This window comes from Cheilinus undulatus, linkage group 11 (genome assembly GCF_018320785.1).
Source record: "Cheilinus undulatus linkage group 11, ASM1832078v1, whole genome shotgun sequence".
In the NCBI taxonomy this organism is placed as follows: Eukaryota; Metazoa; Chordata; class Actinopteri; order Labriformes; family Labridae; genus Cheilinus; species Cheilinus undulatus.
Window position 1 is genome coordinate 31078487 of NC_054875.1, and position 25187 is coordinate 31103673.

At 39.6% G+C, this 25187-nt stretch overlaps 1 protein-coding gene across 1 annotated transcript; it reads left to right on the forward strand.

Moving 5' to 3' along the window:
• Positions 1-25: 25 nt before the first annotated feature.
• LOC121517555 (DDB1- and CUL4-associated factor 1-like) lies at positions 26-25187 on the forward strand. Its single transcript, XM_041799419.1, has 25 exons — positions 26-223; positions 2016-2130; positions 2220-2296; positions 2384-2457; positions 2562-2675; positions 3269-3406; positions 3607-4197; positions 4458-4559; positions 4657-4815; positions 6280-6459; positions 6613-6822; positions 6965-7134; positions 7243-7367; positions 10389-10624; positions 13086-14164; positions 14258-14456; positions 16041-16123; positions 16591-16675; positions 16812-17045; positions 19006-19099; positions 19498-19602; positions 19730-19803; positions 19921-20016; positions 20109-20382; positions 23826-25187. The coding sequence occupies exons 2-25, from the start codon at positions 2024-2026 to the stop codon at positions 23879-23881; spliced, it is 4662 nt and encodes a 1553-aa protein (XP_041655353.1). The 5' UTR covers positions 26-223; positions 2016-2023; the 3' UTR covers positions 23882-25187.

The window sequence follows — 25187 nt, forward strand, 5'->3', positions numbered from 1 at the left end:
ATTGAAAGTGGACCGTCGCTCGCGTAATGACGCGAGGAACGTGTTCGCCATAATGATAATAAACCGTGAACACAAAGCTAAAATAAAGCACATTAAACGTTGGCTGTGAGGCTGCGAACGATACATTACATCACCTCGGAGTTGTCAAGTTTGGACTGGTATCAGTGGATATAATACCTGCTAAACCTGGTTAAAAAGAAGAAGAACTAAGCGGGACAACGAGGTAAAGTTAGCATACTTGCTAACTAGCCAGAATTACCTGTGATGCTGCTAGCTGCTACCTCAGTGCGAAGTTGCATGTACAGACAGGTTTTGTTGACTCGAGTACAGTGTGAATCTCTAGAAGACGCGCATGTCGGGGCAGCTCAGGATTAATGTGCACTACAGCTCTGGGACCTAGAGGAGGACGCTTTGAGAGAAACGGTAGCAAGCTAAACAAAAAAGCTGCCTTGTTTAGCTAGTGTAGCTAGCCTAATATCGCAACAGGCAGTGAGTTTAGATTGCTTCTGCTTTACCCGAAGGGCTATCGGGTTTAAAATGATATATAATAATACAAGGCATGTTGAAGCCACGATAGTGGATTCTTATCAATTCAGAAAGCACCGTCGGGACATGAATCCGTGTTTATTTTGAATACGAAAAGGCTTGCTAGTTTGACAGTTGATGTCCCTGGAGGGTAGCAGCACCTGCTCTCTGTCTGTGTTGTTGCCCTTTGTGGGGCGATGGAGCGAATCAGATTCTTCGCTCCTTCTTTCCTCCCGATCTCAGTGAAATAGGCACACAGGGTCTAATTAGATAGGCACAACAGACATTATACCATTTAACACTGTAAACCTAAAAGAAGTAGTCTATCATGAATGTTCTTATGCTAAATTTTGAACTTAGTCTGGCTCTATCGCATTACAGACACTGGGGAAATGATAATAAAGCCAAACAGTTCAACCCCACTCCAAACAGTCAGACAAAATTACATTGAACGAATAGTATACAGTTTAAACTTTTATTAATAAAGTCTTATATTACTATATTTATATCATGCTGTATCCGATTTAGAATTTATTACTGTAATGTTGTATTAGACTGTATTAAGCTGAGGCACATAATACCTGGCATTTGAGCATGATGAGGTTACCAAATTTATTATATTTGTGGTTATGTTTTGATATGATACAACCTTTGTTATTTAATAATTGATTTAACTGTCTATAGGCCACAAGAATAATGTAAGTGTGCAATTAAGACAATTTACAGACATTATCCTGTAATTTTTGATAATTAAATACAAGAGATTTCACAGTTTTGGGTGCCTAGGACTGCTATTTCTCTGAAAAAGGTATCAGTATTGTTTGATGTATAGCTACAGATCATTAAAAAAAAAATACAATTTGGGATAATGAAAACCTTTATTATTTTAAACATTCATCTGTTTTGCCCAAAGTGGGATTTACTGCAGGAATGTGATATTAAAACACAAGGTACACGATTAGGCATGAAATACCATTACATTATACGAGACATTATTGGCAATTTTTGTCTCTGGGTGGTATTTTTTGTGATTGTAAATCATTGCACACTGCACCTTACATATTCTGAAAGTGATCAAAATTGTAAATTAGGGATGCACAATATTTAATTTTTGTCAATGTGCCGATATTTCCAAACTTATTTCAGCCAATAGTGATACTGACACATACACTTGTGTGATACTGACACTACATTTTGGGATTCGTGATGTTCAGGGCTCATGGTGGGCCTTCTTGATTGTGTGGCACCCTAGGAAGGACCTGTCCCTGATGGTACAGTGATACATTTTGCGTTATATAAAGGGTGATATATGATTTCTACTTATACATATGGCCAATATATGGACTGTAAATATCAGCAGAAATTATTAAGCAGTATTATTCTATCTGCTGATACCCATATGATACTGGTAATATTATGCAGCTGTGTTGTATGGAACACACTGCTAAAAAAACAAAAAAATATGCATAATATGCATGCCATTCTCACAGGCTGTGCTATGGCGTCTGCCAGCGTGGACTCCAAGGCAGAGCTGACAGCTCTACTGGAACAATGGGAGAGAGAGCAACAAGGCAGCACACAGGAGCTGGTTAACATCCTAACCAAGTAAGCACCTGTTGCCTGATACTTTCAAAAGCTGTGTTTTGTGCCTTATTCAGATTTTGATAATGTCTTTATGTTCTGTGTTGTTTCAGAATCTCAGAGCTTGTTGAAAAAGAGACAGAAGAGTACCACAAAGCAGATCCAGACCCTTTTGACGATCGGCATCCTGGTATAAAAAAAGACAGATTATGAAACAAATACTAGAAAATTAATTATCCTGTATGTATATTTTTGACATTTCTCTCTCGGCCACTAGGGAGAGCTGATCCAGAGTGCATGTTAGGGCATCTGCTGAAGATCCTGTTTAAAAATGACGACTTTATGAACACAGTAAGTATGAACAGACTTAACATAGACTGAATTCAGTCAAAATAATGGACAGCTTTTAAGGACTTGAGTAAACAATAATGAGCATTTTTTCCCTTTTATTGTAGCTGGTGAATAGCTATGTGATGACAAGCAGGGAATTTTCTCTCAATGCAGCAGCTTGTCGCCTGCTTCAAAACATCATGCCTGGACTGGAGACAGCTGTGGTCTTTCAGGAGAAGGTGGGGCAATTCTAAGTGCATGAAAAGTTGACAGCTTTTAGTTGGTTACCCTCTGTTCCCTTGTCCAAACAATGCATTTCTTATATTTTACCTGGTATATTTTTTTCCTGTAATGTGGTCTGTTTAAACAGATACACCGCATACTGAGTTTAAATGACAGAGGTACATAATGTAATACTATTTAATGTGCTTTTTCATTGCCTTGACTCACACATAATGCTCTTAATTTGATACTTTAGCAAATGGAAGTGGTAAAGGGAAAGGCAGAGCACTTCTTGGTGTAAACAGAGTGGTCAGAAACTAAGATCTGGAGGCTTAGTGATTAGGTTTTCAGTTTTATGTGGGGGGGGGTTTAAATGTAGGTAACTATAAACAAAACAAAAATTCCAAAATGTCATTTTTGTTTCTTGCTTGGAAAACTGCATAGACGCTTGATTTAGAATTTACTCTAAAAAACAACTTTAATAGATTCTCCTTTGACATAAAAGTCGAGGCATAAAATTCGCACAGTACCTAATATTTTCTAAAAAATTCTAACTTTAATACTTATTTCTCAGAGTATTTAACCCTTCTCCTGTGTTTGATTTTCACAGGAGGGCATAGTTGAAAGGCTTTTCAAATGGGCTCAGGAGGCTGAGCAGCCCCTCAGAATCTACGCCACTGGGTTGTTGGCCGGAGCCATGGAGAACCAGGACATTGCAGCCAACTACAGGGAGGAGAACTCTGTTTTGGTCAGTGTTGTTTTTTTTTTTTTTTTTTTTTTTTTTTTTGCAGCCTTGTACATCTGATTTATGTTACTGGAAAATGTGAATGTCCACTGTGATTTATGAGGCACTTCAACAGATAATAAAACCGTGCAGAGGATCAGAGTTGTGGGTTGTGTTATTCAGCTGCTTCCCATCAACTCATTTTTCATTCCTAACCTTGACAGGTGCCTTTGATGCTGCATCGGTTGCGTGAGCTTCAGGATAAAGATGCTGAGAACAAAAGGGAAATCAAACGGCCGAGCCCCAGGAAGAGTCTGGGTGAGCCTTTGCTGCCTCTGGATGAGGAGACTGTTGATGGAGGCTTTGAAGACAAGCCCTTTGCACTGGGAAGAAACGGAGCAGAGAGGGAAGGAGCAGGGCCAGAGGAGGACGGCAATTTACCCCTCTCAAGCATTGAACCTGAAAACGAGCTTTCGTTCTGTCTCAACTCCCCCCATAAGACCAGCAGTCGTGCCAACTCTGCTGTCAAAACAATGATGAAGCCCATGTCTGCCCCCAGTTCACTGGCTCACCAAGGTGATGGCAGCAGCTACCTGAGAAGGAGGGCAGAGAGGGACATGGGAAGGATCTCCAAACAGAAGCTGAATTTTTCTTTACCAGAGCCAGAGAGGAACTTTAGTGAACTTTCAAATAGCAGCTGGTCTGAGATGAGTCCCTGGGTAATCGGCAACAACTATCATCTGTACCCTTTAACCCCTGAGATCGAGCAGAGGCTTATCCTGCAGTATCTCACCCCTCTGGGAGAGTATCAGGAGGTAAATGGCAATAGCTGCATGCAGGGGATCACTTTACATTTTATTTGTTTCTTGTTCTATCAAATACTTACCAGCAGATGTCAGTCTTTCTTAATTTTTACAAGAATAGGCAGTCTTCTGGTGCTCTGTGAAAACATTTTTAAGTGTTACTCAGTCTCTTTTCAGTTTACATAAGAAATTGTCAGACTTGGTTTCTGTCAATTTAAAACTTTTTAAAAGAAAACTGACTTGATCAATGTATTCTCTTTTTCTTCCGACAGCTACTGGCAGTGTTCATGCAGATGGGAGCTCGTGAGCTTCTCATGCATTACATGGATCTAAAGCAGACCAATGATGTGCAGCTCACTTTTGAAGCTCTTAAGGTACAAGCTATCTCCCACATATTTCCTGACCCTGCATAATCAACCAAATTTGAAGCTTTTTGGTATTAATTCTATACTTGTCTCACATTTCTTGCAGTACCTGGCTTCCCTGTTGCTGCACAAGAAGTTTGCTGCAGAGTTTGTGGCTCATGGTGGAGTTCAGAAGTTGCTGGAAATCCCCAGGCCATCAATGGCAGCTACCGGAGTGTCACTGTGCCTCTACTACCTTGCCTATAATCAGGATGCCATGGAGAGGGTACAGAACAGACATACATGCAAAATGCACAATAAAATCTGAAATATATGATCATAATTTTTCCAGCATTGGTTGCATGTCTTCGTAGAATTTGAAATTCATTCAGAAAATCATCTTGACAATTATATTTAAGTCCTTTTAAAGTGAAATCCAAAATTAGTGTCTAAAAACATTGGATATACTCGAATAAGGTTGTGGTAAATATGTGAACACTGAGATCTATGTGTGACTGAATTTTGGATTTAGACCACAAGACAGTGTTTACCACTTTCACTGCTAGGTTTAATTTGGGTGAGCAAATGTAGCTCCCCATGACATCACTGGGCAATATGGGGAGTTACCCCCCCCGTGCTTCATCGATATAAAATCACTGAGCATCTCATCTTAATACAGTCTATTGTTAGCTGATGTCACTGCCTTTATTGAAAAATAACAGCCAACTAAATTCTGTGTGTTGTTCATTGTGAGATAAATTTTCAAACTCTGCCAGCTACGATAGCATAAAGGTCATTAACAGTATCATAACAGAGATTTGAGCCAGAAAACAGATGTCTGCTCTGTCACACAGCCAGGCAGCTGCACTCTGACCATAGTTCAGCAAGGTCAGGGAGCAGGCAATTTTTCACTTGAACCAGAAGAAGCAAGAACTAATATCTTACCTGTTGAAGTTGTGTTTAATCCATATTTCACTTGTCTTTAGTCCTGGCTGATTAGCAACAGTGAAGCAACAGTTCAATCCCTCATGTCTGTTAGCATCATGATGCTCAAGTTCAGTAAAGTATCTGATGATAGACAGGGTCTGTTCTTGCCAAATCTGTAAGAATAGAAGCTTTTAATGCTAATAATCATTGGATACTTTTATTTTGTAGCGCAACATCAGGAAATTGAGTGTTTTCAGTAGCAATTTAACAACAAAGACAACTCATAAACCGGAGAGAGATAACTTCACGTAACTCAGAAAATGGTATTGTAGGAATACCTGAAGCGTTAAATGCTGGAAGAGAAAATGAAACATTTTGCTCTAATAAGTCTGTCTGTCTTGACATAAATGTGACTGTGTCTCTGGTGGCTTGAAAAGATTTGTAACATAGCAGCAAAGCAGATAAATACACCCTCCATTCCAGTTTTAGCATTTTTTAAATTTGGAGAGGATTGTACTTCTCATGACAGCGCCTTTGGGACATTAAACCTACATGCCCACAGCATCTTAGAACAGATATTTCTGCATGATTTTCATGATTTAGAAGCTTAATTTTTAAACTTAGAGATGTTTTTCAGGACTGAAATTTGGCCTGGTGGTTCATAACACAGTGGCCTGTCATACAACAAACCTAAAGTAAAGATTTTTTTAATCACTTTACAGGTACTTTAAGATATCTATTTGGTAGTGACACTAATCTTCATCACTACACTATACCCTTTGGAGAAACTTACATTTAATGGTGTGCCATCTGTCCTCTCTAGGTGTGCATGCTGCCCCACTCCATCCTGTCTGATGTTGTTGGTTATACGCTGTGGCTGCTGGAGTGCTCGCATGCATCCGGCTGCTGCCACGCCACCATGTTCTTCTCCATCTCTTTTTCATTTCGTGCCGTTCTGGAGCTCTTCGACAAACAGGACGGGCTGCGACGCCTTGTCAATCTGGTAGGATAAAAAGATCCTCGCTGTAACCATCTAAGCACAACCATCTGTATCTTTATTGCAAGTATAGCATAGATAAAGAACTTATAAAGTAACCAGTCAATTAACTTACTTAATGTAAAGGATTTTGTACTAATGCTTACTGACTCTTCCTAGATCAGCACACTGGAGATCCTGAACCTAGAGGACCTGGGAGCGCTGCTGAGTGATGATGAGACTTTCTCCAGCAGGCAGACAGCCAAGCACACCTGCATGGCCCTGCGTAGGTACTTTGAGGCCCATCTGGCAATCAAGGTGGAGCAGGTGAAGCAGTCCCTGCAGCGCACAGAGGGGGGCGCCCCCATTCATTCCCAACCCTACTACAAGGTACACAGAGGACAATGGATAAGTGAGATTAAAATCACGGCACAGAATAATTAAAATATTATCAAATGTTGTATGTAAACAAAATCTAGGAGTTTATTTTAGTCCCAGTTGTGGTTATAACACTTGTCGTCTCCTTCTCCAGGCAGTCAGCTATAGCCGTGAGCAGGTGGTGGAAATGATGGAGTTTCTTATTGAATACGGCCCACTCCGACTGTACTGGGAACCAGCAGAGGTCTTTCACAAGTTGTCATGTGTTCAGCTCCTCCTGCAGCTCATTTCCATCGCTTGTGACTGGAGGACTTACTACGGCAGGTATGAGACAGACAATGTGTTGCCTTTCCCACTGTTTCCAGGAAGTTCCAGTTACCAGCTATTGACTCTTCGTGTCTGATGTTGTGACTGTTTCCTCTTTCCCTGTAGGAGTGACACGGTGCGTTATGCCCTTGATATCCTGAGTATCCTTACGGTTGTTCCTAAGACCCAGCTGTTGTTGTCTGAGGCTGTCGCCGTCCTCGATGAGGGAGGATCCAATGTTTCTACTGTCGGTAGGTTTTATCAGAGCAGGATATTTCAACCAATTTCATCTGATGAAACCCTGACCTTTAGTATGAATGAGTGAGTAGCATGTAGGCTTCAGGCACTCATGAAACATAGGCTGATACCACGTTTAGTTAAATCGATGGAAATCAACAACAACCAATGTATTTGAAGTCTGTTGTAAAATAGAAGACTGATATTTATGACCTGAATACAGAGTTATATTTAAAAGGATGCAGCAGTAATCTTTGATATGGGATGTTGTGGGTCCATCAATGGGAACGACTCATAAAAATGTCAAACATGGCAATTAAACTTTAACATCTGGCATTGAATTTCAGACAGTGAGCAGCTATTTAAACAAATAGAAATGTCAAATACATAAAAGAGAAGAAAAAAACAAGAATAAAGAAAGAGGTCATCTATCAATAAAAATGTATTCAAAACATCTGCAGCCAGTGGTCCAGTTCATAAAGCAGGTTCAGTGAAACTCTAGAGTCCGTTAACCCTGAAATAAGGGAAACGTATAGATTTCCGTTTCAGAGAAGGAGGAAACTCAAACTCAAGAAAAAGGGCTGAGTCAAGCCTGTTTCACAAGGAACTCAAGCTCTGAGTCAGTTACCGTGCTAACTTAAAATAAATTTAATGACCTGAGACCACGCCCACTCAGGACAAACACAATCCTCTCAAATTTAAAAAAATGCAACAGTCTGAATGGAGGAAAGCACTCATGCCATTATCCTGCCCCATTACCTTAGGTGGACCTTATGATCAGACTGTGGCTGCCTGACTCTGTGCCAGAAAAGAGACAAAGTCAGTTTTCTGGCTCAAATCTCTGTTATGATGATTTAAATGATCCATAGGCCACTGTAGCTGATAGATTTGGCAAATTTACCTCACAATGAACAAAAAAAACCCAGCATTTAACTGACTGTTAACTTTCAATGAAGGCAGCGACATCAGCTAACAGACTGTACTGAGATCAACTGCAATTTTATATCATTGTAGCATTAATAGGGCAGGGTTATTCCCACTGTGGGTTGGTGACATCACCCGTCCACATATTTGCTCCGCGCAAATCAAACCCAGCCAGGAGAGAGGGGAAAAACGTTCAAACAGTCTAAATCCAAGATTCAGTCACATGTAGATCTCAGTGTTTTCACATGTTTACAGCAACCATATTCCAACATATCTAGTGTGTTAAGACACAAATTTTGGATTTCCCTTTAGAGCATATTTAAGCAGAGCTGTTAACATTAGCAGCGCTAGCTCCTAAAGTCAGTTATATTTATATTGCTGTGTCTGACATACCTATGTACTGCCTGTACCTTCTGTGGAGCTGTGAGTCACTCAGCCTGTCCTGTTTCCTTGAAAGAAAAGTTTTGACTCACTGTGGATGCTACAATCCCTGGTAAGAGGAAAAAGTCACATCACATGGTCACTTGTTAATTGACACACCTGCTCTCCTACACCATTATCAGCAGTGAAGGCTTTAAATTTAGGATTTTTTTTTTCCCATTTACAAGTTTCTGATGAACATGTTTACTGCTTTAGCCCACACATTTTATTCACATTCAAAAATTGCAATTGAAGCATAAATTACAGTTTCCTTTATTATTATTGTAATTCGCTGATAAACATAACTATAAATGTGCTATAAAAGCATTATCTTGAGCACATTTATAAATCTTCTTAATGTCAAATAATTATGTACTGTCCCCTAATACACAGCAGACTAGAGCAGCTGCTGAAATAGTCACCTCTTTATAAAAAATATGCAATGTGTTGTGAATCAGGAATCAGTTTGAATCAAAAATCAATTTTGAATTCAGTTGTGACCCCCAGAATTGGAATGTAATTGAATCCTGAGGTACCTAAAGATTGACAACTCTGAAAAATAAGACCAATCTAACAGCCTATATAAACCTATTTAGGTCTAATAGGAACTATGGCGCATTAAAATAGCATGTCTATCCATGAACTAATAATTATAATGACATTAATGTATCACTTGAATCTTGTAAACTAACAAGATAAATCTCAGATTCAAGACTTTATTCTCAAAAATGTCTTCAATAAGTATTTTGATTTTATGAGCTTTTTTCCTTTATGTGACCTTAATAATAAGCCCTCATAGAGCTGTTATGCTCTTTTTTTTTCCCATAGAAATTAGTTAATAAGCACAGAGGATTTTTAGTTTGAGAAGGTGAAGTAAGTGGACCTTTTGTTGCAACTTGTTGCCATGGTAAATTATTATATTAGTGCTGCATTGCTTATGGCTTTTCATGGACATTCAACAATGAACTCCAAGTGAACCCATTCAGAATTGATGTTTCAGGTCTTTTTGTAATTAATAACATTATTCTATTAAATTTCACAGTTTCTAAATCCAGTCAGTTTGGGTTTAATGGCACTTTTTTCTAACATTATTTTGTGCTTGGAGACTGATATCTATATTGCTTTCTATAAAAATAAAGGCATATTCTTTTCACTGTATTTATATTAAACAGAAATGTGAAATGACTTGGAAGCAGGCACATCAGGCTGTAGATGTTCTGCCTTTAAATTGTGGTCGATTTGACAAATACTTGCCGTTGTTGTTTCATTTATTTCAGTCTATTTTAAGTAAGCATCTTGGATTCTGTTGATATGTATGGCTGTTTGTTGAAAATTATTGCTCGCTATGCAGCTATCTTCGTTGGCTGGGACACTCTTGAAAATGACATTTTTAATCTGAGGAGTTTGTCTTGGCTGTATAGTGTTGAAAAAAATAAAAAGAATCTATTTTTACACAACCAATGGTTGTAGACACCTTTTAATAGCATAGCAACACTACTGCAGCACACTAAAACTGAGGATAGTAATAGTATTACTATCAGTAGTAAGTAGTAACAGGGGGTTTCTTTTGTAGTTAGATTTTTGTTTGTTTCATTCAACCCATGCCCAGCCCTTTCCGTGGGTTTGGCACAGCTTCAAGGATTATTTTCCTGCACAGTTCTCATTTAATGTTTGTTTCTCTTTCCTCTCAGGAATGAGTATTGTCCTGGCGGTAGCAGAAGGAGAGGTCTTTGTAAACGATGCCGAGATTCAGAAGTCTGCTCTGCAGGTTGTCATCAACTGCGTTTGCGCTCCAGACAAACGCATGTCCAGCATTGGCAAGTTCATGGCGGGAACCCCCCGCCGCCGCCTGCCTCAGCAGACCAAAGCCAGCGAGAGCGTCCTCACTAAGATGTGGAATGTGGTCCAGTCCAACAACGGCATCAAGGTAGTCTGTTTACTCCATTCACTACAGGGTTTGGAATTTTAACATTTTTATATCTGTTCTTGGCATTTTTATAAGGAACATCAAAGGCGTTCTAGTCGTTCAGTAAGACAAGTTGTTTAAAGCTGTGGAAGGACTAAAAGGCACATTTCTGCTGTGACAGTTCTCACTAAGTGCTGCTGTGCTAAATGGGCTGGATTTATAAAGTGCCTTTTTCGTGCAGCAGTGCACATTTTTAAACACTTTCAAAGCCTCAAACACACTTCCATGATCTGAGTTCGGTCCTGCACAGAGGGAGATGTGGGGTTCTGTGTATCACCTGAATGCACACTACAGAAGGAAAATCTGCTAGAAAGTAGAAAGAATTACATAACACTTCATGGGTAAAAATGCTGCTATCAAGTTAGTTGTTATTAGATATACAACAATAAATTAAAACTGACAATACAAGCATGTCTTGATACAGGGCTAATGGTGTTAAAATTTTAGTTCTGTTTTTAAAAAGAATTTTACATTTATTTCTCTCAGAGATATTTTTAGGGCATTCATTTAGAGAGGAATACTGTGGATAGAGTTGGAAACAGGTATGAGAGTTCTGGAGAGACATGCGGGGAAGTAGCCATAGGCTGGGCTTGAACTCGGGCCGCCTGCATACATGGGGTGCGCCTTAACCACTTGTCCATCTGCGCCCCAGTTATTCAATTTTTATGCAGACATGAGATTGAAGTCGATTTATGAACAGATGAAATTTTTATTTCACTTCTTTGACAATAAGGATGCAAGATATTCTGTATTCCTATTTACAGAGAAGCAGTTGCTTTAATTTTGAGTAAGTGTGGTTAATAATTGAAAAGCATTTGTTCTTTGTAAAAAAACGATATCTCTCAAAAATAATATTTTTAACAGCTGACTGACTGTTATTGAGAAGTTGATAGATAATAACTCTCTTTAATGTTTTAATCACTGTCACAAATCCTAAAATAGAAATTTACAGCTACTCTCTGTGGCCTTTGCACTGGTTAAGACGAATAGGGTTTTTAGCTTTTCCTGATGTATGCTATGCTCATGTGTAGGTGTCTTGTAATATTTGTTGTCATTAAGTTTATCATGTAAAGCTGGTGACCCACCTTTTACAATGTAAAAGCCATCATAACCCATCAACTTCATTTTTTCTGTTTTACAAGCCTAGAAGAGGCCACATTACCTCTGTCACATTGGCTGTCTTTGCATGGTCCACCCTTGGGTTTTCAGTGGCTGTCTGGTTTCTTTTTTTAATTATTCTTAAAACTTACTTGGCATCCCCCCCAAAAAAACCTCCCATGACCCTACGGTGACTTTAGGAATGGGTGATGTAGAGGACTTACGTGAATTTATTTGAATTTACATGACAACCGCGGTGCTGAATTACTATAACGTGACGCAATAAAACAGAAAAAACAGAAGCAAACATTAGAAAATGTAATATGGTCTTTTGTCAAGCCAAGACAAGCCCAGAGAGGAACCTTTTTTGTCACGGATGCCATAACTGAAAGCGTTGTGGTCCTAAAGACGTGTGTGGAATCAGGTTCTCTAAAGGGGCCTCAAAGAAGAGTCGTATGTTTCCTCTGAGAAATAAGATAGCAAAGATCACACTTCAGTGCTATTTATAATCAGTAAGATACATCTAGGGCCTGGAGGATTGTGCGGCTTTTGCACCCACTTAACATGTGTGACAAAAAGACTCGACCTAATTCACAAGGCATAAATAAAGGGTTAAATATCCATTCTGTGCAGCAGACAGCATAATATGTACTGTGCTCTTTGCACATATTTAAATGAGCTAGTATGCTTTCATTCAAGGCAGAATTCACCCTTATCAATAACTCATATTGAAATGGCTTTTTCATAAACACGCTAGTGCTTCTATCCAAAGTTAGAGTGAGGAAAACATTGACCGACTAAGTCTCTCTGTCCTTCCTTCAGTACAATCCTTCTGCAATACATCACTCAAAATATGACCACTTTACTGTTTGTCCTTTTAAGCTGTGGAACTGTACAATACTATTAAATGAAAAAAATCAAGGAAATTTAAAGCAGGTAGTGTCAAAAAGCATGGGAGTTTTGAACATTTTGCAGTCATAATGTTGACAGAATGAAGCTATTTTACAATTGGAGTGCACAGAGATACAGATGGCTTCTCTCCAAGATCAGACAGAAGATAGTAAGAGAGCAAACAGAACAGAGGTGCTAAACCTCACTGCCATGTTTGTACATGATTATCATTAGGATAATAGGCTTTGCGAACTAAACCTTTAGAGCAGATAGAGGAAAAGTGATGCACAGGTATCGGTGTTATTAGTGGCTGCAATCCATTCTTAGTGAATTCCTTCCTCAGATGGAAGATTCAAAATAAAAAAGAAACATTTAAACATGCCCTTGGTCCTGCCAGCCTGTGTTTAACTCACATTCTTCACCCGTCCTGTAGGTGCTGCTGTCCCTGCTGACGGTGAAGATGCCCATTACAGATGCAGATCAGATCCGAGCTCTGGCCTGTAAAGCTCTGGTGGGTCTGTCTCGCTCCAGCACTGTCAGACAGATCATCAGTAAGCTGCCTTTGTTCAGCAGCGGACACATCCAGCAGCTCATGAAGGAGCCTGTGCTCCAGGACAAACGCAGCGAACACGTCAAGTTCTGTAAGTTTGCTGCCGAGCTAATAGAAAGGATCTCTGGGAAACCACTGCTGATTGGGACGGACGTGTCTCTGGCGTGGCTGCAGAGAGCCAGCGTGGTCGCTCAGTCCAGGATCAGCTTCCCTGAGAAAGAGCTGCTGCTTCTCATTAGGAACCACCTTGTTGCAAAAGGCCTTCATGACACGGCGACAACACTCACCAAAGAGGCAGACCTGCCGATGTCCTGTCTATCTCATTCTTCACATTCAGCTACTACCTTCCCTCCTGTCGCTCCTCCACCTCCTGCATCCCCCGTAACCACTCTCCCCCGCACCCCACGGCTGGCAAACGGTGTTGGCTCGAGACTTGGGAACCATCCCTCTCATTCATCTACTGCAGGATCCAGCAACCCACAGACTCGCCCTTGTACATCACAACCCACTATGTGCTCTTCTGCAGCTTCTTTCCCCTCAACGTCAATCCCCCACTGCAGCAATGGCTCCCCCCTCATTGGACGAATAGTTTTCTCTCGTGAACGGCAAACAGGGTGCAGTAATGTAAGCTGTAAGAAGCCTCGTGTGTTGAGGCAGAAGTCTGACCATGGGGCCTTCAGTCAAAGTCCAGCCATGAAGAAGCAGTTTGACAGACACCTGCCCTCCCCCCCTGCATTAGACAGCATCATCACAGAATACCTGAGGGAACAGCACGCACGCTGTAAAAACCCTGTGGCAACATGCCCGCCTTTCTCTCTCTTCACCCCTCATCAGTGCCCAGAGCCCAAACAGAGACGCCAGGCACCCATCAACTTCACATCCCGACACACACGGAGGGTCATTTATCCCAAATACGGAGGCGTGGATGGAGGCTGCTTTGACAGACATCTCATTTTCAGCAGGTAGGAGATTTCATTAGAGTCAGGCTTCCTTGTTGAGCGTGAAAACAATCTCCCAAAAGCATCTCTATACATCTTTTTGCTTCTATCTCCCAGGTTTCGTCCTATCTCAGTGTTCAGGGAGGCAGACGAAGATGAGAGCGGATTCATGTGTTGTGCCTTCTCAGCTCGTGAGCGGTTTCTTATGCTCGGGACGTGCACGGGGCAGCTCAAACTCTACAATGTGTTTACAGGCCAGGAGGAAGCCAGCTACAGCTGTCACAGCTCAGCCATCACCCACCTGGAGCCGTCACGGGTCTGTAGAGAACGCATGTATATACCAGTATTCATAGATCAAAATTTACAAACATAAAACAAAGTCTGTTTTTGAGGGAAAAGAGGCTTAAATGATTTTTGTAGGGTAATTTCCACTGCATTCAGCAAAGCTCACAGCATGAACTTTCTGTGTAGCCCTTCATTACCTTCCTTTTTCCCAATATGCAGTTTGCAGTTCTGCTAGTTATCAGTACAGACTCAGAGCACACACTCAGCTCAACTCTGCTGGTCACTTGTCGTTTTTCCTTGAAGAGTCTTCTTAACCAGACCAGCACTCCTGGAGCTGAGTCCACCAGCTAGGTGAAAATAAAGTCAGTCATATCTCCTACGTCTGACTTGGCTACAACTGACTTTATCAATAAAATTTACAAGCAGTGCACCAACCCTAACTGAGAATGCTCTTAGAAGCGCACAGCATTCATGTAAATATTAGCAAAGTTATCAGTTTTGCCACTTCCACCCTGTTTAACTCTTCTGTCAAGCTTTTAAGAGAATATTGGAATAGCATAAACTGATGAATAACTGTATCCACCACTGTGTTTTAAAATGTTCCTTGCACCTGTCGTTCCTGCCCTGAGTCTTTTCAACCCTATTAGAGCCTCACAAGTCTTCCCTACTTAGCATTAGATCACCATTATTTTTGAATGAATGATAATATCATAATGAGATAGAAAAGTAATTTACAAAGCTGAGAGAATCTACACCTGCAGGGTGGGGACAGCTCCTCTCTGACTCATGCTGGTGTTCCCCCAACGATCATTGAGGCTCGTTGCAAATGATTATTTGTCTGAATAATACTCAGGTGTGTCCCCAAAATCTATTTGGACCTTTCGAAATACTAAATGACTGTCCATTTGCTTTGTAATGGAAAGCTGCGATTTACGTAATTCTTCCTCACATATTGACATACTAATTATATTTCAACCTACATTGAGTTGGTTTCTCTAAATTTAAAACACTTCAGGTGAGATGTATGGAAGTGCTCCACTCATTTTATCTTTCGGTCATTTTAACAACACTTTACACTGAAAGATAGATTCTGCCATAAATAAGCCACTAGTTGGGAAGACAACATTTGTAGAAAGTTATATAGGAAAAACAGATTTTAAAGATATGTTATATTCAGTTTTTAACCTTTTTATAAGGAAAAATGTTTGCATATCAATTGATTCTTGATTATTTTTCAGTGATGTAAAAAAGTATACATGAAGCTACAGTCATGGACAAAAGTATTGGTAACCCTGGATTTTTTTCCAGAAAATACTCAATTTCTCCCAGAAATTGTTGCAATTACAAATGTTTTTGGTATATGTTTTGGCTTTTTTTCTGATTTTTTGTGTTGTTCCAATGCACATAAATGAAATAAACGTGTATACCAAAAACATTTGTATTTGCAACAATTTCTGGGAGGAATTGAGTATTTTCTGGAAAAATTCCAGGGGTGCCAATCCTTTCGTCCATGACAATATATATCAAACATAAAACTCATTCCAAGCCGAGGATTTTTACATGTCTTTAAAGGTATATCAGCGCGGTCTTTGACAATCATGTTTTATATTTTCAGGATGGCTCTCTGCTTTTAACATCAGCCTCTTGGAGTTACCCTCTGTCTGCACTGTGGGGCATGAAATCAGTCTTCATCATGAAGTAAGTGACGTTTGATTTTTACCACTTACATCAAAAATTCATTCTTTCAAATAGAAATGTGAAATATTGAATCATTTGGAGTGTGTAATTGCCAGCATGTTCAACATGACTTGTGTCTGAATACAGACTGTCATAAAGTGTTAGAATAAGGAAGCCTGTGATCCCACTGCCTCATGTATGTGGGCTTCTCATAGCACAGCAGCTCTGTGCTGTCAAAGATGGAGCCACAGAAAGTATGCTGTTTAATTATGAACACTAACAGCCTGAGGGCGGCAGTCTTCAGTTCATGGGACACAAAAACTTCACTTTATTTATCCACACCGTTTAACAGAGGCAGGACTGGGAATCTCCCTGTTTGGATTTGTCCTACTCTGTCTTTAAAGAGTTATGTGTTTAGAATAACTGAGCTTTAATTCTCATGCTCTCTCTTTGATTAAATGTTGAAATGTTGCTCTTGCTGTCTCCAGGCACTCTTTTCTAGGCGATCATTATGTGGAGTTCAGTAAGCTGTCACAGGATCATGTGATCGGTACTAAAGAGCATGTGGCACGTGTAAGTATGTCTGAAAAATGTTCAGCATGATGACATTATATTATAAATCCATTAGAGCGTTCCCGAAATCCAGTCTTACACCGTCTTAAATTTGGCGCAATAATGAAAGCATCAACCCTGCTCTCATCTTCTCCAGATTTATGATATCCAGACGGGTCAGGTGACTCTAACTCTCAACAACCCAGACCTGGCAAACAACTACAAGAGGAACTGTGCCACCTTCAACCCCACAGATGACCTGGTGCTGAATGACGGCGTGCTGTGGGACGTTCGCACGGCTCAGGCCATCCATAAGTTTGACAAGTTCAACATGAACATCAGCGGTGTGTTCCACCCCAACGGCCTGGAGGTCATCATCAACACTGAGATTGTATCCTTCAGTGAGTGGGCTGATAAAAGTGAGAACAGTAAGAGACAGCCTTCCTCTTTTTCTCATCCACCAAGACCTAGAGTCTGCAGCCATGCTTTTAGCTAGCTTTACTCAAGCCAAACAATGCTTATAGCTCAATTAGGATATTTAACTGGACTTCTAGTCTTGTCTCAGTGTATAAGCACTATGTTGAATGTTTGTTTTTAATCTCCTAAGTGAAAGGCAAACATCATCCAAGAACCGTAAATGTTCCTACAAACTTTAATATACATTTCCTCCAAAAGTTGAGATATTTTTTAGTCCATATGGTTGGTAAGCAAGCTGCTGTTCTGTAACACTGCTGCTAGATTGGCTAAAAATTCTCAAGCAGAGTTTTTCCCAATTTTTAAGGCAGTTGAATGAATAAATGCATGGATTTTTAGGTAAATACTGTGTCTTAAAATGTATATTGAAACAAATAACGTGAAGTTTTTGTCCATTAGTTAGTCAGTTGAACTATCAATCAACAGAAATTTATTATAGTAACTCTCAGATAAGTTCAGCTGCAGTTCAGAGTGTGTGGAAAAGCGATTTACAATGTTAAATGCACAATATATAAATTCTGCCACCAGGGGGCTCTCAATCAAAACAGTAACACATTTTGACAAGTACAGACTGGATCTGCCCAGCTGTGTACTTCTGTCTTTTGAACTGAGGACCCTGTTCTATAAACAGCACCTCATGAGGCATATTTACAGAACAGAAAACCAACATTTTGTTTTCATTCATAAATTCCTTATCATTAGGGCATTCAAAACTGTATTTCAGCATTCATGCTGGATGTGCATGTGTTCTAGGATCCAAGGATGCACATGCGCACTGGTGTTGCCTCTAGCGTGAATGCAGAAGTGCAATTTTAAGTGACTTTCTCCCCCATTATGACAAATTTATGAATGAATACAAAATGCTAGTTTTTGTTTTGTAAATCTGCCTTCTGAGGTGCAGTTTTTATTGAAGAGTCTTCGAAACAAAACGAGAAGTAGTTTTGCAAAGGAAGCTGTAGAGGTGGGTGGCGCTGACCAGTGCTGGTGTCAGCTTGCTGGAAATGTTGATTTGTGGGGAGTTGCCATGTTGAGTTTTGGTGATTGAACTGCAGCTGATAGCATCCTCCATAACAAGATACATCCCAGTACAGTTATAAAAATGGAGAATTTCTCTGTATTTGAAACCTTGAGGAAATATCTGAGATACTGTAGGAACTTAGTTAAAAAAATATATAAATAACATAGGAATTATCACTTTTTAAATTAATACAGATCAATGTTTCTTAAGTGGTATGCCATAAGGCAAGTCTTGGTGTGCTGTGGTTATTTTTTTCAACCACACTTTATTACTACAACTAGGCAATAACATAAGTTACTGTAACTTTTTTAAAGATTTATTTTGGGGTGTTTTGCCTATACATATATATCTTTTATATATATATTTTTATATGCACAAGCTCATGTGTCATGGGCCTGTGCCAAGTACTAAAAAGCTTGTTGGATAGAGAGAGAGCATCTTTTCAGTTCAGTCCTTATTGTTTTTCATGGGTGTAAGAACAGATTTTGCACTGAATCTCCTATGCTGATGGTTGAAACAATGGACACAAGAGAGTGTTTAAAGTGAAGATTTGTCATGTCTTTTTAATCATTATGATAACTGCGAATGTTAATGTCATTTTAGCAGGTAGATTGTGAATAAACTGGATGAATCAGGTCAAAACTTTGATTCTATCAGCTGTTCAAATTTGCAGCAGCCCCAGCTCTGGAATGACTATTGAGCTTTTACTTCGCTGCTAAACATTAAATATTTATTGCACTGAAAATTGATTTCCACGTCCCTGGGGAGGGTTTTAAATGCAGTCTAATTAAATTCAGTGCAGATTGATTTGATACAAATGAAGAATGAAGAACGTCATGGCCCTTAGCTGGAGTTTCAGTGGGATCTGCGGACCTTCCACCTCCTCCACACAGTTCCTGCTCTGGACCAGTGCAGGATAGTCTTCAACAACAATGGCACTGTCATCTATGGAGGTAAACACAGAGAACTGATGAATAATAGCTAATGTGGAGCTTTGGCAACCAGCCTACAACTCACTCCACAATCAGTGCAAGTGTGTGAAAGGTGTGTCTGAGTGGAAGGCTGCTAATTATGAAGCAAAGTGTGTGATTGGAGACTGAGAGGTGTGAACAGGGGCCTGTAGAGGTGTGTGATACTGAGTGTGTTTGATACTGCAGTCGCTCAGAGAGCCATATGGGCACAGGCTTCGGTGTTGGACAGGCTGCAGAGAGAACCAGCTGGTTCAAGCGCCTCACAGGGCATGCCGTAACGACTCTGCCCAAAAACTACAGCCCAAAACACGACTGATCAGCTCGCTGTATGCAGTTTTTATTTATTCTCAGCTTCGTTCTGTTGCTCTTTGTTTTGGTAGCCATGCTGCAGGCTGATGATGAAGATGACATGATGGAGATGCAGATGAAAAGTCCATTTGGTTCATCCTTCAGGACCTTTAACGCCACAGACTACAAACCAATTGGTAAGGCTACCTGCCCTCACCTTACTTTAATGTATGTTTTAATAAGTCTTCTGTGATCATCTTTTACTTAGAATGAAATCCAGAAAACAACCTCTTACACAAATCATTTGCTCTTTTCTTTCTTTAGCAACAATTGATGTCAAGAGGAACATATTTGATCTTTGTACTGACACCAAAGACTGCTACCTCGCTGTAATTGAGGTATTTTCCTGGCATAATGTGGCTTTAGAATGCAAAAGTTTTGAATAAGAGTTGCAACATTTTGTTTGTTTAAATATTTCGAGGAATTTAAACATTTTTCCCCCACTTTTTCTGTAGAACCAAGACTCTGTGAACACTGACACAGTGTGCAGGCTGTATGAAGTTGGTCGTCAGAGGCTCGCAGAGGAAGAAGAGGAGGATGAGGAGGATCAGGTTCCTATTGTTGTCTTTTAAAGCTGCTTCTTTGGTTCCTTTTTGTGTTGGGACAAAAAACATGTTCTCTTTTTTTGTATTCTGTGTACCAGGAGGATGACGATCAGGAGGAAGATGATGATGATGACGAGGATTCAGACGATGACGTTGATACAGATCCCCTCATCGCGGAGCTTGAGAATGAAAACGGTGGAGAGGATGAAGACGATGAAGAGGAGGATGATGGAAATGATGAATTCTCTCCTTCTGATGAAGAGGTGGCGCGTCTTCTTGAAGATGACGGTGACGTTGGGGATGACGATGACGAGGAGGACAATGACGAGGATGACTCTGATAATGATGATGTTGATCTGGATGGGGACAATGGTAAGTGGCACTTTAATAGAATGACATGGGAAATATCTTCAAGTTTGGATACATTCTAAAGAATTTTTGGTTGTGGTTTTATTCATATTATTTAAAATTATCCTTATGCTTTAATGTTTATAAGGTGTTTAAACCTTTTCTGCTCTTTTAGATGTTACTAAAACAGCTTGAATTAATTTTCAAGTCCATGAAAATAATCAAAACATGAACTGCCTTGCATCGAAGAAAATTTCTGTCGCTAAAAGTTTAAGAAATGCAACTTTGGGGCATAGATTGACCCATGAGGTCAGCACCACATCAACTAAAGCTGTAATCCTTAAAGTAGGGGGGCCAGTGTTCAACTCCAACTCAGGGCTTCTTTCCAACATGCCATTCCTTTTTCTTTTCACCAGATTTTCTACTTCATCCACTGTCCAGTCCTTTGAAATAAAGACATAAAATATGAATAAATAAAATCTTTAAAATGTGCAGCTATTTCAGTTTGCAACAGTTCTTTTAAGGTCCCTACCACATGCAAAAAAGACAAAATCTGAAACAAGTGTCTGGTTTTGTTAAATAAGTAATCATCTTAGATAAGTATTTGTATTTCTTTAAGAAAACCTTTAAAAGCTGTCAGTTTAAGCGGTAATTTATCTTATTTCACACAAGGTTGTCCATGAAATTGAAGAGCTGATATAAGCAAAATCAGTGTGAGGTTAACCATAAAATCTTGTGTGAAGATTTTAATAACTTTTCATCTTAAAAGTGGGCTGTGTCCTATATACCAGGGTAACCAATTCAGGTGCATCTCAAAAAAATTAGAAATCATGTGAAAGTGAAACATTTCAAGACCTCTTTTTTTTTTATCTTGGTGATTATGGCTTACAGCTAATGAAAAAATCCACTATCTCAGAATATTAGAATATTATAGGAAAGTCCAATTTGCAAATGTTTCCTGAGCCTTTATTCTCTCAATCCACTTCAGTACGCACAACTACAATCGTGGAGAAGACTGCTTACCTGATTGTTGTCCACAAGACAATTATTTTCATCCTCTACAAGGAGGGTAAGCCACAGAAAGTCTTAGCTGAAAGAGTAGGTTGCTCTCAGAGTCTGTATCAAAGCATATTCATGGAAAGTTGATTAGAAGAGAATAGTGTGGTGAGAAAAGGAGCACAAACAATAGGGATGAGCTCAGCCTTTGGAAAATGGTCAAACAAAGCAGATTCAAGAGCTTAGAGGAACTTCACAAGGAGTGGACTGAAGCTTGGGTCAGTGGATCAAGAACTACCGCACACGTGTCCAGGAAATGGCCTACAAGTGTCGTGTTCTTAGTGCCAAGTCAATCCTGAACCTGAATGTCATCTGCATCTAACTTTGGCTAAGGAGAAAAAGAACTGGACTGTTGCTCAGTGATCCAATGTCCTGTTTTCAGATGAAAGTAATAATTTCATTTCATTTGGAAAATCAAGATCCCAGAGTCTGGAGGAAGATCTGATAAACACAGAATCCAAGGTTATTGAAGTTCAGTGTTTTCAGCTTCAGCAGTCAGTGATAGTTTGGGTGTCATCTGTTGGTGTTGGCCCACTGTGCTTTATCAAGTTCCAGAGTCAACGCTGTTAACCATCTACCAGGAGATAATGGAGCACTTCATGCTTCCATCTGCTGTGAAGCTTTATGGATATTATAATTTAATTTCCAGCAGGACTTGGCACCTACCCGCAGTGCAGCTGAAACTACCAGAAACTGGTTTGCTATCTGTGGTGTTACTGTGCTTGATTGGGCCAACTGGCCTGACCTGAACCCTGAAGACAATCTCTGGGGAATTGCCAAGAAGACAAAAGACACTAGACTCAACAATAAAGATGAGCTGAAAACTGCTATCAGAGCAAGCTGGGCTTCATAACACAGCGGTGCCACAGACTGATTAGCTCCATGCCATGTTGCGTAGATGCTGTTTGTGCAAAAGGAGCTCCAACCAATGACTGAGTTCATAAATAAGCATTTTCTGGACAATCAACATTTCTGTATAATAAATCCATTTTTGAACTGATGTTTTTTAAAATTCTGTTATTTTGAGATTGTGGACTTTTGACATGAGCTGTAAGCTGTAATCATTGACATTAAAGCAAAAAATGTCATAAAATATTTAACTTTGTGATGAAGAATGTAGAATATATGGAAGTTTCACTTCTTGAATTAAATCTCAGAAAAAAGCACTTTTTCTTGATATTCTAAATTTTGATATTCTCTTGTTTACCATTAATAAGACATGACACAGGCTGTCATGACCACAAGTGCACCTGTCACCATTAGACATTGCCCACATTCACACACTAATGAAAATTCGCCCCATTCATGGTGTTTTTAGGGCTTCACAGCTCGTAAAGTCCTGTGGTACTAAGTGATACAGACCAGACTACTGGGGACTTTTTCATTTAGCATTTCCATTTAACATCTTTTCTCCCTTGGGAAGTCATAGTGATGATATCAAGAAAACAGGGGATACTTAAAAGTATGTAGACCTTCTGGAGCATTGGTTTGATAAAGAAAAAACTCATTTGAAACAAGTGACCAGGGTCAGTTGGCAGAATGACTCACAGACTGTGTGTCTGTAAACTTAACAACAGTCACCAAAGGCATAGAGCTCAACTATGATATTCTCAGTAGCAGAGGTTCAGAGTCTTTGTAGGAGCTGTTTATTTGCAATTTGTATTTAGTTTGATATTTTGTTTGCTTATACTGTTGAGTAATTTTTTGGGTCGTTTGGGGGTGTTTTCTTTAGTTAGAATATATTTCTGATATTATTTTCTTTTGATGATTATTGTTTAGTAAATTTAGTTTTCCATTACTAGTAATTTAGTTTAGCTGGGTGATTGGGTAACGCTGCAAGCACATGGGGTGATATTGGTATGTAGGTAGGTAGAGGACCAGCATGCACTGGGGTGCGTCTTTGGGTTTTATTACCAGCTCCAGAGAAGCAGTGCTATTTTAACCCTGTAAATGTCACATGTTATTTAGAGTGAGCAGTTGTTGGAGAACACTTCATCTGCAATAGACTAATTTATCCTCATCTGAGCTAAATAAAAAACAAAACAAAGAGTCTTTTGAAGGAGACAGATAAAAAAAACACATACAGGTTGGATATGTACTGCCATACTAGTAAGTCATTGAGGAGGACTAGCAGCGTTTTGGTTCAGTTTCCACATTTTTATGCCTGTCTGGTTACTGTGAAACATCATTCCTTTCCTAGTGGAATTAAAAAATGCTGTGTTGGTTTATTCCTGCTGCCGAGAGACAGGGGAGCAGGAGTCAGAGAGAAAGAAAAAAAAAAAACAGTCGCACTGCTCTTTCACATTTTGCCAAACATGCATTGTATTTTGCCATTCCGGCAGTTTTACTTCTGACCCACTGACCTCTGCTGCAACACATTTCTAAATCTGCTTTGTCTATCGCACTAACAGACAGCTCCGACAACTCTGACCTTGAGGATGACATCATATTATCCCTGAACGAGTGAGGAGCCATCAGTGACATGGAGCGAGCGAGAAACTGGGCAGCGTGTCAAGACTTGTGCCTCATAGACATTTGAGCTGCAGCACAGGAGGCTAGAAAGAAGAGGATAATATCAGCAGATAAGGTGGGAGATAACTTGGAGCGCTGCCTGCTTGAAACAGTAGGTGTCTGCACTCTGAGTGACAGAACCAATGAGGAACAGTTTCAAAGAGATGAGGGGGAGGGGCACAAATTGACTCATTGATAGGCAAAATGATTGTATTTGATAGTTTTTTTCTAAAACAGAAGTGGGCTTGATGATGAGCCAAGTGAAAGTGTTTTGATCCTGCAGAGAAAGTTCTATATTTTAGCACAAAAACAGCTCTCTAAATGAGTCTCTTCATTTGATATTGATTCACTCACTTTATAAGCCTCTGTTTGGTCACAGATTAGTGTTTGTAGGAGGAAAGGCTTACATTTGCAGGGTTGCTCATCTGCATTTGTTTGGCAAAGGATACAGTGCTCTCTAAAGCTCATATTTTGCCTCCAATAATCGCCAAAAAGTACTCAAGTATTGAATTAGGCAGCTAATGTGATGCACAGACATGGTTCAGATGGTTCAACATGTGTCAAACCCACTTAATGATCCTTGATCATCAACCAATGACCAAAATGCCACACACAGCAGTGCCATTTGTTAACGTCACCTCCAGATCTCATTGTGTAAATAGGGAAATCAAATCAGCTCTGTGCTGATTTTGAAGATAACTCATGTGGACAGTGTAACTGTTGACTCACCTGCTCAGTATCAGCACATGATGGACATTTATAGGCTTCTAGGATTTCTACCAGTGAGTTATTTTACACCCATTTATTCAGTCAAGCAAGGAGTTTTGTGGATGTTTCTTCAGATGATTACAGTCCAATGGTACAGTTAATTTAAGTTAATTTAATGGTTAAAAAAACGAAGTGACTTTGGATCAAGGTGGAGAAAATAAAAACCTCATTCTTTGGAAAAAAAGACCTACCTGAATTTTAAGAGGGAGCTAGGAAGCATTAAAAAGTTGTAAAATTCATCAAAATGGTTTCATTTCAAATGATTTTTTTCCTCTGACCAGAGGCTTCAATCTCTTTGACAAAAACATTGTGAAATTAAATGCCTTGTAGTTGCACTCTTTTTGAAAGTAGTGCAAACACTTAATGTTTTTTGCCTTGCATCTGTTCAGATTTCTTTACCATAAGGAGACATTTATGTTGACATTTTGAGACAGTTTATGTACAGCTTGTATGTATCTAAAGTATTTTTACTAAAAATAAAGCTACAAAATCTG

Coding starts and splice junctions, on each gene's coding strand:
- LOC121517555 (XM_041799419.1), top strand. CDS start 2,024: ATGGCGTCTGCCAGCGTGGACTCCAAGGCAGAGCTGACAGCTCTACTG. Junction 4,816..6,279: donor ATCAGGATGCCATGGAGAGG/GTACAGAACAGA, acceptor TGTCCTCTCTAG/GTGTGCATGCTGCCCCACTC. Junction 7,368..10,388: donor ATCCAATGTTTCTACTGTCG/GTAGGTTTTATC, acceptor CTTTCCTCTCAG/GAATGAGTATTGTCCTGGCG.